General features: G+C 51.6%; 1 protein-coding gene across 1 annotated transcript in view; it reads right to left on the minus strand.

Annotated features, from left to right (window-relative positions):
• The window catches only part of SLC25A11 (solute carrier family 25 member 11), a 52,626-nt gene extending 46,991 nt beyond the window's left edge, over positions 1-5,635 (minus strand). The window contains exons 1-2 of the mRNA XM_032979655.2: positions 5,477-5,635; positions 54-206 (exon numbers count right to left, since the gene is read on the minus strand). Coding sequence (XP_032835546.1) covers positions 54-206; positions 5,477-5,562 — 239 coding nt within the window. The 5' untranslated portion in view covers positions 5,563-5,635. The remainder of the gene's footprint in view (positions 1-53; positions 207-5,476) is intronic.
• Positions 5,636-11,890: the final 6,255 nt, after the last annotated feature.

An 11,890-nucleotide genomic window follows, 5' to 3' on the forward strand; every position in this document is an offset into this window, starting at 1 on the left:
TCGCCCGCACACTCGCCCGCTCACCCGCCCACTCACCCGCCCAGCTCACTCACCCGGTGTAGATGCCCCGCACGCCCTCCTTGCGCAGGATGGAGGCCACCGCCTGCACGCTGTTGCGGTGCTCCCGGGCACCGCCGCCCTCCCCGCTCAGCTGCATGCGGTTCTTGACCAGGTCCAGGGGCTGCACGAACACCGTAGCCGCCATGCTGCACAAACACAAAGATCGCCACCCGTTGCAGCCTTAACACACCGCTGTTAGCAGCGAGCAGCAACAACTAGGGTAGGGGGGGGGAGGGGGGTGTGGTCAGCAGCACGCCCGGCCGCCTTTGTCTCCCCTAGTGGCGATGTTTACTTGCACACGGCCACGCTGGGTACTCATTTGAGGCCGAGTCGACCTAGGGGAGGAGGCCCAGGACCGGTTCAGGTAATCGTCACTGTTGGTGTTGGTGGAAGGGAGTGGGGAATCCAACTCGGGTCACAGGGTTCGTGGTGCAGTGCGCTAACCGCTGTGCCACCACTCCCCACACTCGCACACAAAGGTCTCCCCTGTAGCAGACTGTTGGGGTCTGTGGGTCTCTGTGCGAGTCTATGGGTCTCTGTGTGAGTCTATGGGTCTATGTGTGAGTCTATGGGTCTCTGTGTGAGTCTATGGGTCTCTGTGTGAGTCTATGGGTCTCTGTGTGAGTCTATGGGTCTCTGTTGTTTGTCTATGGGTCTCTGTGTGAGTCTATGGGTCTCTGTGTGAGTCTACGGGTCTATGTGTGTCTATGGGTCTTCGTGTGAGTCTATGGGTCTATGTCTGAGTATATGGGTCTCTGTATGTCTATGGGTCTTCGTGTGAGTCTATGGGTCTCTGTGTGAGTCTATGGGTCTTCGTGTGCATCTATGGGTCTATGTGTAAGTCTATGGGTCTCTGTGTGAGTCTATGGGTCTCCGTGTGAGTTTACGGGTCTATGTGTGAGTCTATGGGTCTATGTGCGAGTCTATGGGTCCCTCTGTGATGAGTATATGGGTCTGTGTGAGAGACTATGGGTCTCCCTGTGAGCCCATGGGTCTCTGTGAGTCTATGGGTCTATGTGTGAGTCTATGGGTCTATGTGTGAGTCTATGGGTCTATGTGTGAGTCTATGGGTCTCTGTGTGAGTCTATGGGTCTCTGTGTGAGTCTATGGGTCTCTGTGTGAATCTATGGGTCTATGTGTGAGTCCATGGGTTTCTGTGTGAGTCCATGGGTCTCTGTGTGAGTCTATGTATGTGTGTTGAACTTCTTTCGCACCGTACGTAGCCAACCGTGCTTATCAAGGTAGCTATTTGTTATTTTTAGAATGACGAACTCTATTTTATATCTTGCCGGGTAAGGCTCACTGAGCTAACCTCCTAAACTATTGTTTATTTTTGTCGTGGGTAAGGCCCCACTGAGCTGCTGTGTAGGAGCTCTTTTTGCAGAAGCGACCCTGGCCATCGCAAACGATAGCTGCTCAACGAAAGTGGCTTGTCATTATCGTCATCGCGTGCAACTTCATAGCAGCAGACAAATAACTCTGAACGCGTGGTGACGTCTATTCGAAACGAGGAGGAAAAAAAAATCAGAGAAAAATCCATGCAGTGACCGCGGGGAGCGACAGACAGACAGAGAGAGAGAACACGCAAACTCCAAATATAGAGCGGGCGCTGTCACGGTCGGGATGGAACCCGCGACACCTCCTGCACGCCAGGCGTGGGAGATAAGTAACAGCCAGCGCCAAAGCCCCTGCAGTTGGCAATGCCACGCAGAGGTCGCGCGTTCACATTCCAATATCCCCCGGGGCAAGGAGACACTGCTGAGTCGTGACGTAGCCAACGCTGGTTGCGGTGGCCGTGTGTGGCCGTGTACGGGAGACTCGTCCACTTACGAACATTCGACCTACGGACGTTCGGAGACGCGAACAAACCCGTCCCCCGTCCCCGTGTGTCCCGTTGCTCGCTGTCTACGACGCTCTTTGCCCGTTACAGGTTGATTCACGATAAGGAGAAGAGATCAACTCTCTTGGTAAGTTTTTCAAGAGATCAGAGAGGAAACACTAGCACCAAAGGGAATTAGCATCGACGTCTGCAGAACGTGAAGAACCAGTGGCACCTACATCTACAGAACGTGAAGAACCAGTGGCATCTACATCTGCAGAACGTGAAGAACCAGTGGCATCTGCAGAACGTGAAGAACCAGTGGGATCTACGGAACGTGATGAACCAGTGGCATCTACATCTGAGGAACGTAACGAACCAGTGGCATCTACATCTGCAGAACGTGAAGAACCAGTGTAACCAGTGGCATCTACATCTGCAGAACGTGAAGAACCAGTGGCATCTACATCTGCAGAATGTGAAGAACCAGTGGCATATACAGAACGTGAAGAACCAGTGGCATCTACATCTGCAGAACGTGAAGAAACAGTGGCATCTACGGAACGTGAAGAACCAGTGGCATCTACATCTGCAGAACGTGAAGAACCAGTGGCATCTACAGAACGTGAAGAACCAGTGGCATCTACATCTGCAGAACGTGAAGAACCAGTGGCATCTACATCTGCAGAACGTGAAGAACCAGCGGCATCTATGGAACGTGAAGAACCAGTGGCATCTACATCTGCAGAACGTGAAGAACCAGTGGCATCTACATCTGCAGAACGTAAAGAACCAGTGGCATCTACAGAACGTGAAGAACCAGTGGCATCTACGGAACGTGAAGAACCAGTGGCATCTACATCTGCAGAACGTGAAGAACCAGTGGCATCTACATCTGCAGAACTTGAAGAACCAGTGGCATCTACATCTACAGAACGTGAAGAACCAGTGGCATCGACATCTGCAGAACGTGAAGAACCAGTGGCATCTACATCTGTAGAACGTGAAGAACCAGTGGCATCTACATCTGCAGAACGTGAAGAACCAGTGGCATCTACATCTACAGAACGTGAAGAACCAGTGGCATCTACATCCACATAACGTGATGAATCAGTGGCATCTACATCTACAGAATGTGAAGAACCAGTGGCATCTATGGAACATGAAGAACCAGTGGCATCTACATCTACAGAACGTGAAGAACCAGTGGCATCTACATCTGCAGAATGTAAAGAACCAGTGGCATCTACAGAACGTGAAGAACCAGTGGCATCTACATCTGCAGAACGTAAAGAACCAGTGGCATCTACAGAACGTGAAGAACCAGTGGCATCTACGGAACGTGAAGAACCAGTGGCATCTACATCTGCAGACCGTGAAGAACCAGTGGCATCTACATCTGCAGAACGTGAAGAACCAGTGGCATCAACATCTGCAGAACGTGAAGAACCAGTGGCATCTACATCAACATAACATTCTGCATATACATTATGTATGCACATTAATAATATGCATCTTACATGACGATTATGTATACGCATCTTGTATACCCATTGTATATGTAGACTGTGAATATTTTGTGTCTACATTATGCACATACATTGTGCATACACATTATGTATTTGCATTGTGCATATACATTTTGTACGTTCAATGTGCGTGCGCATTATGTGCACCCATTATGTACACACATAATGTAGACACATTTTGAATGTACATTCTGTGTTCGAGGTCTCCCCAGGGACAGAATCGATTCTTCTCATCGCGGAACCATCACGAGGAGCCATCGATTCCGCTGTTTACCCAACAGCCCACTGCCCCTCCCCGGGGTACAGTTCCCGAACCGACGGGACAAAGGCAAAGACAAAGGTCCCCACCGCAGAGCCTCCAACAGACTGTCCGGGGGCAAGTGCTGTTAGTTAGGAGCGAGTAGCAGCAGCAGCAGCAGTGCCATGAAGGCTACCGCCACTGCGGGGACACACGAGAGGTTAGGGGTGGGTTGGTGGCCAGCACCACGTCTAGACGCGTACAAAGACAAAGGTCCCCCGTGTAGCCTCCAACAGACCGTCGGGGCAAGTGCTGTTAGCCGAGCACCCATGGAGTCCGACACTGCGGGCGCACACAGAGAGGGTGGGTGGCCGGCGCCAACACCAATACGCGGCCATAAGTGACGGTGACAACACCGCGGCGCCTGTGCCAGGCTAGGTGCACTTTGAAGCTATCACGTGAAGCGTCGATGGCTCGCTCGCTGACAGGGAGGTCTCTCGGGACAGACCCCAGCAGGTGCCATGGGTTGGCTGACTGAGATGATCGGTAGATGCACCACACCCCTCCCTACTGTGCCAGGCTAGGTGCAGGAGGTCTCGGGATAGAATCCAGCAGGGGTTGAAGGACTGAGATTACCACCGGTAGATGCACCCACACCCCCCCTACTGTGCCAGGCTAGGTGCAGGAGGTCTCGGGACAGACCCAGCAGGTGCCATGGGTTGACCGACTGAGATGATCGGTAGATGCACTACACCCCCCCTACTGTGCCAGGCTAGGTGCAGTCTCGGGACAGAATCCAGCAGGGGTTGAGCGACTGAGATGACCACCGGCAGATGCACCCACACCCCCCCTACTGTGCCAGGCTAGGTGCAGGAGGTCTCGGGACAGACCCAGCAGGGGTTGACCGACTGAGATGACCACCGGTAGATACACCCACACCCCCCTACTGTGCCAGGCTAGGTGCAGGAGGTCTCGGGACAGAATCCAGAAGGGGTTGACCGACTGAGATGACCACCGGCAGATGCACCCACACCCCCCCTACTGTGCCAGGCTAGGTGCAGGAGGTCTCGGGATAGAATCCAGCAGGGGTTGACCGACTGAGATGACAACCGGTAGATGCACCACACTCCCCCTACTGTGCCAGGCTAGGTGCAGGAGGTCTCGGGACAGACCCAGCAGGTGCCAGGGGTTGACCGACTGAGATGATCGGTAGATGCACCACACCCCCCCCATCCTGTGCCAGGCTAGGTGCAGGAGGTCTCGGGACAGAATCCAGCAGGGGTCGACCGACTTAGATGACCACCGACTGATGCACCCACACCAATCTGAACGTCCACACACAAAGCCACCACCACCCCCTCCCACCGTGTAGCCTCCAATAGACTGTAGGGGCAAGTGCTGTTGGCAGAGAGCGTCCATGAAGTCTGCCGACACAGTGGGCACACACAGAGGCCGGGGTGGGGTGACCGGCCCAGCACCACGCCCGCCCGGCCGCCTTTGTCTCTCCGATCGGCCGTGAGCGGGACTCGAACTCGGGAATCAGAGGGCGCAGGGAACGCGGGACCGCCGCGCCAATCGCTCGGCGCAGGAATCGCAACGCGCCGATTCACGCGACACGATTCCTCTCTCCCCCCCCACCCACTGCTGTTGAAGTCAATCGCGGAATCGATTCTCGGCCCGGGCTCCTGTCAAAAGACTACCCCCGAGACGAGAAGCATCACGGGCACCGCTACCTCGCTCGCTGCTCCCCCCTCCCCTGTCCCTGCTCCCTGCTCCCCCCCCTGCTCCCTGCTCCACCCCCCCGCTGCTCCCCCGCGTAGCGTCGCTCACCCTGCGAGCCCCCCGAAGAGGAACTTGACGCCTTTGGGCGCCGTGCGCGGCCTGCCCGCAAACGCCGCTCCGCTCTGCGCCGCCATCGCCGCCAAGGTGACACAGGGACCACGTGACCACCGGAGGATGGCGGTGTAAGGGGGGGGGGACCACGTGACCGGGGGGAGGGGTTAAAGGGGATCACGTGATCGGGGGCGGTGGCAATGGGGGACCACGTGGCCGGGGGGGTTAAGTGGTGGAGGGGGGGGGGTGTAAGGGGGACCATGTGGGGGGGGGGGGTGTAAGGGGGGGACCACGTGACCGGGGGGAGGGGTTAAAGGGGACCACGTGATCGGGGGCGGTGGCAATGGGGGACCACGTGGCCGGGGGGGTTAAGTGGTGGAGGGGGGGGTGGTGTAAGGGGGACCACGTGGGGGGGGGGGGGTGTAAGGGGGGACCACGTGACCGGGGGGAGGGGTTAAAGGGGACCACGTGATCGGGGGCGGTGGCAATGGGGGACCACGTGGCCGGGGGGGTTAAGTGGGGGGGGTTTGGGTAAGGGGGACCACGTGGGGGGGTAAGGGGACCACGTGATCGGGGGCGGTGGCAATGGGGGACCACGTGGCCTGGGGGTTAAGTTGTGGGGGGGGGGGGGTAAAGGGGACCACGTGAATGGGGGGTTAAGAGGGCGGGGGATGGGGTTAATGGGAACCACGTGGCCGGGGGGGGTTAAGAGGGGGGTGTGTAATGGGGACCACGTGGCCTGGGTGTTAAGAGGGGGGTTAAGGGTGGGTTAAGAGGGGGGAGGGTTAAGGGGGTTAACAGGGGGATTAAGGGGGGGGTTAAGAGGGGGGGTTGAGGGGGGGGGGTTGAGGGGTGGGGTTGAGAGGGGGATTAAGGGGGACCACGTGGCCTGGGGGTTAAGAGGGGGGGTTAAGAGGGGGGGTTAAGGGGGGTTAAAAGGGGGGGATAAAGGGGGGGATAAAGGGGGGGGTTGAGGGGTGGGGTTGAGAGGGGAGGGGGTTGAGAGGGGGGGTAACGGGGACCACGTGGCCTGGGGGTTAAGAGGGGGGCTTAAGGGGGGGGTTAAGAGGGGGGCTTAAGGGGGGGTTAAGAGGGGGGTTAAGAGGGGGGTTAAGGGGGGGTTAAGAGGGGGGTTAAGAGGGGGAGTTAAGTGGGGGGGGGGGGGGTGTAAGGGGGGGTTAAGTGGGGTGGGTAAGGGGGACCACGTGAATGGGGGGGGTTAACAGAATTAACCCCTAAATTTTTATTTAAAGCTTTCGTGACTGCAGTAATTCATATTCTTAGCTCTTTCGGTAAAGTCACGTTGAAGGGAAACAATAAAATAATAAAATATATAAAACAATACATATATTTTTATATTGATTTTTTATTTTTTTATTATATAAAACAATAAATATTTTTATTATTTTTATTTTATTGTTTCCCTTCAACGTGACTTTACCGATAGAGCTAAGAATACGAATTAACCCCTATTTAATTATCTTATGGTTTGTTTAAAACATAAATATGTAGTGAGTCCAACTGAGTCGCAGACGTTCTTTAGAGGCAACACTTTTATCGTAAAATCAACCCGCTAACACAAAGGGGTAACGGCCCCTTCACCAGATGCCACAGTCTAGGCTGGTGACCACCCAGCTAACTACTCTGTACGTGGGGGTTACAGCTCCGAAGGGACAGACCCTCACTCGGGTCCCTGACCACGTGTTGATGCCTCGTAGGACGTAGAACTTCTAGCTTGTAGACGTGGAGCTTCAGCTTGCAGAGTGCAGCGACCCCGGTCGCTCTCAGGGACCCACCTTATATCAACCCCCCCCCCCCCGGGTCGGGGCTGGCTCCACCCCAGGCCCCACCCACCTTCTCGAAGGTTCTAGCTCCCTCTCGAGAGCTCTCCCCGGACACGTGATCACCCCCTAGCCCCCTCCCCACCCCCCACCTGGAGGCCTCTCTATGGACACTCCGGGTCACGTGTCTACGGGGGTCAACCAGAGTGCCATGGCCCGGGGCAAACCCTGCCCCTGGGCTGACACTCTCCCACCTCCCCCTGGTGGGAGCTCGCACCGCACGCTAAGCGTGGCTCCCGCGCTAACCCAGCGCTCACCGAGGCCCGCTAGGGCTGGTACTACACCCGCCCACGGGGTGTAACGCGATGACGGTGCATCGCACGCCACGGCCCTCTCAGGCCGGCACCATGCAGTGACATCCCCGGTGTCACTACAAATATATACGCAAGGGGTAAAATAATGCCAGGGGTTATGTCATGGCACCTCTCGCTAAGCACGGTTGCCTACGTACGGTGCGAAAGAAGTCCAGCATAAATACTGTACATGAATTCAGACAGAGACCTGTAGACTCACACAGCAGAGACCCATAGGCTCACATACCAGAGATCCATAGACTCACACAGCAGATACCCATAGACTCACACACCAGAGATCCATAGACTCAAACAGCAGATACCCATAGACTCACATACCAGAGATCCATAGACTCACACAGCAGATACCCATAGACTCACACAGCAGATATCCATAGACTCACATACCAGAGATCCATAGACTCACACAGAGACCCATAGACTCACACAGCAGATACCCATAGACTCACATACCAGAGACCCATAGATTCAAACAGCAGATACCCATAGACTCACATACCACAGATCCATAGACTCACACAGCAGATACCCATAGACTCACACACCAGAGATCCATAGACTCACATAGCAGATACCCATACATAGACTCACACACCAGAAATCCATAGACTCACATAGCAGAAACCCATAGACTCACACACCAGAGATCCATAGACTCACATAGCAGAAACCCATAGACTCACACACCAGAGATCCATAGACTCACATAGCAGAAACCCATAGACTCACACACCAGAGATCCATAGACTCACATAGCAGAAACCCATAGACTCACACACCAGAGATCCATAGATTCAAACAGCAGATACCCATAGACTCACATACCACAGATCCATAGACTCACACAGCAGATACCCATAGACTCACACACCAGAGATCCATAGACTCACATAGCAGATACCCATACATAGACTCACACACCAGAAATCCATAGACTCACATAGCAGAAACCCATAGACTCACACACCAGAGATCCATAGACTCAAATAGCAGAAACCCATAGACTCACACACCAGAGATCCATAGACTCACATAGCAGAAACCCATAGATTCACACACCAGAGATCCATAGACTCACACAGCAGAGACCCATAGACTCATACACATGTAGAGGAGTAGTCTGGAGACGTGATGTCATGAACGCGGTGAGGCGCGATGACATCATGGCACCTCGGGGTACTTAAGGAGGTTCGGGTGGTCGTTGTGGCAGCCCGGGATGGAGAGCGGTTCAAGAGATAGCCAGGGGTATGGCTGAGCGAAGTCTGCAAGAGCCAGCCCAGGTTTATGTGGAGCGCTGTTCTCCTCGGTCGGGCGGTGTTGGTTAAGCCCCCGTCCCGACTCGAGTGAGAGAGCCAGAGATAGCCGGGCTGGCAGCAGAGAGAGCCCGAGGTCCCCGTGAAGGACCCAGTGTAGGGGCACCTACCTCTGGTGCAGTTTACTGCTCCCCCTGTGTTAATAAACCGGTGCAAGCCCTTACCTGAAAAACCTGCCTCCGAGTCGTCATTCACCACACAACACACAGACCCCCATAGTTTGTTGTCCTTCCACGGCACCTCCGATTTAGACACGGTGGGATACGTACGATGCCAAAAAAGTTCAACATACACGCAAAAAGACACAAGTTCACAAAATATCTCCCCAATAATTTACGATTTTAATAAACGCACCCATGTATAATAATTGAATGTGTATAACAATGATGATGCATCTTCTTTGGTTCTTTCGGTAAAGTCACGTAGAATGATAATAAAATAATAAATTGATAAAATAAAATAACACAATAATATTCTCACGACGTTTCGGCCACAACACAAGCGGCCTTCATCAGGTGAAGGGGGCAAGACTGTCTGGTAGGACAGCACTGTCCTCCACATAAACCTAAATTGATCAAATAAAATAACACAATAATATTCTCACGACGTTTCGGCCACAACACAAGCGGCCTTCATCAGGTGAAGGGGCGAGACTGTCTGGTAGGACAGGACAGCGCTGTCCTACCAGACAGTCTCGTCCTGTCCTACCAGACAGACTGTCTGGTAGGACAGGACAGCGCTGTCCTGTCCTACCAGACAGACTGTCTGGTAGGACAGGACAGCGCTGTCCTACCAGACAGTCTCGCCCCCTTCACCTGATGAAGGCCGCTTGTGTTGTGGCCGAAACGTCGTGAGAATATTATTGTGTTATTTTATTTTATCAATTTATTATTTTATTATCATTCTACGTGACTTTACCGAAAGAACCAAAGAAGATGAATCATTGCAGTCACGAAAGCTTTAAATCGAAATGATGATGCAATTAGCTGATAAAATAAATGGCACGCGTACGTGTGAGTCGTGCAAATCGTATGCAGACGAACTACAATCGGTATGGCCTTGTGCACAAATGGTAAACCAGGCACAGTGTGGTTCTCCTATAACGATGCGTGGTAGTTTTCATGACGCGAATTGGATATACGTAACGCGGTGATGGACGTATGAGAGGGAACGCTTTTTCTTATAGCGCGGATTGCGAATTGGGTATAAGCAACGTAACGCGATGGAGCGAACGGAACTACATCACATCGCGAGTACAAATGATAAGTGATGGTTGTAACGGCTGGATCGTCATCATTATCATCGTCGTCATTATCATCGTCATCATTATTGTCATCATCGTCGTCATCATCATTATTGTCATCATCGTCATCATCATTATTGTCATCATCGTCGTCATCATCATCGTCGTCATCATCATTATTGTCATCATCGTCGTCATCATCGTCATCATCATCATTATTGTCATCATCGCACGAGACACTGGGATGCTTCCCAACACTACCCACCACCACGCACCACGGTCTTTGTTCAGGCGATGCGTTACATCTTACGCGCTATCACGAACTGTCCCCTACCCTCTATGTTATTTATCATTCTATATTACGTGTGATTCTGTCCATAAAGTGGCGTTCTTCAGGAACGCAACTACCACCACCAATACCACCGCCGCAGCTCCCGCTTCATAACAATCATAATAACAACAATGGCAACAACAATAGCAATAACAACAATGACAACAACGATAATACCAACAACTATAACAATAGCAACAATGAAAAAATATAACAACAAATAGAACAACAATGACAGCAACAAGAACAATAGCAACAATCAAAAGAACAAAAGCAACTACAATAACAACAATAATTAACAACATTAACAGCAATGACAACAATAATACAATATCAACCAATATCAAGAACAAGAACAACAATAGCAACAACACAGTAAGACCAATAACTACCATAACAATAACAGCAACACTAACACTAATAACATCCACAATAATAACAACAACAACCATACCAACCGTAAAATTACTACACGCGTATTTAACGCCTATATACACCTCATATAATATTAATAAAGACAAACACCCATTTGTTTAGTAGTAGGAGGCTGTCGCGACTGATATCCATAATACAGGGGGTTTTTTTGTTGGGTTAGATCATGTAAATATAAATGTGTCGTTAAACCTGCCACCACCCAACACAGCCCGATTAGTTATGGTTTGTCACCTAAACAAAACGTGGCCAATTAGTTACTTAGTTCAGCACTAACCAGTCTTTGTAGTGGAGATTTAACCCACTATCACATTTACCATTAGTAAGGGTTTGTCACGTAAACAAAACGTGGCCAATTAGTTACTTAGTTATAGTATAGTAGTATAGTAACTCGCAAATGTAAACCCAAATTGAAAATGTTGTAGTGGATTTACTCTCCAACACACACACACCGGTTAATGCTGAACTAAGTAACGAATTCATCCATTTTTTTGATTTAAAGCTTTCGTGACTGCAGTAATTCATATTCTTAGTTTTTTCGGTAAAGTCACGTTGAAGGGAAACAACAAAATAATAAAATATATATAAAACTAAAAAAATTCTCACGACGTTTCGACCATAACTCAAACGGTCGTTTCCCTTCAACGTGACTTTACCGAAAAAACTAAGAATATGAATTCATCCATGTTTTGTTTACACAACACAACCCTTTACTGATTGTGCTGCATCAGGTGGTGGCGGGTTTCACGACACAGAATTTACATTCAGGGGATCTAACACCAACAACAAAAAATCCTCCCTCTACTGTGGAAAAGACCCATTCTTTGTGGCCGAAAATTCAAACTGGTTGTAGAATGGCAGAGGTGGAGTTGGGGTTCCCCCCCCCCCATCACCTTTTTGGGGCCGAATATGAGCGGACATTTTTTTCACACCTAAA

Source organism: Petromyzon marinus, chromosome 75 (assembly GCF_048934315.1).
Source record: "Petromyzon marinus isolate PM22_M1 ecotype Great Lakes invasive population chromosome 75, UKy_Petmar_22M1.pri1.0, whole genome shotgun sequence".
Lineage (NCBI taxonomy): Eukaryota > Metazoa > Chordata > Hyperoartia > Petromyzontiformes > Petromyzontidae > Petromyzon > Petromyzon marinus.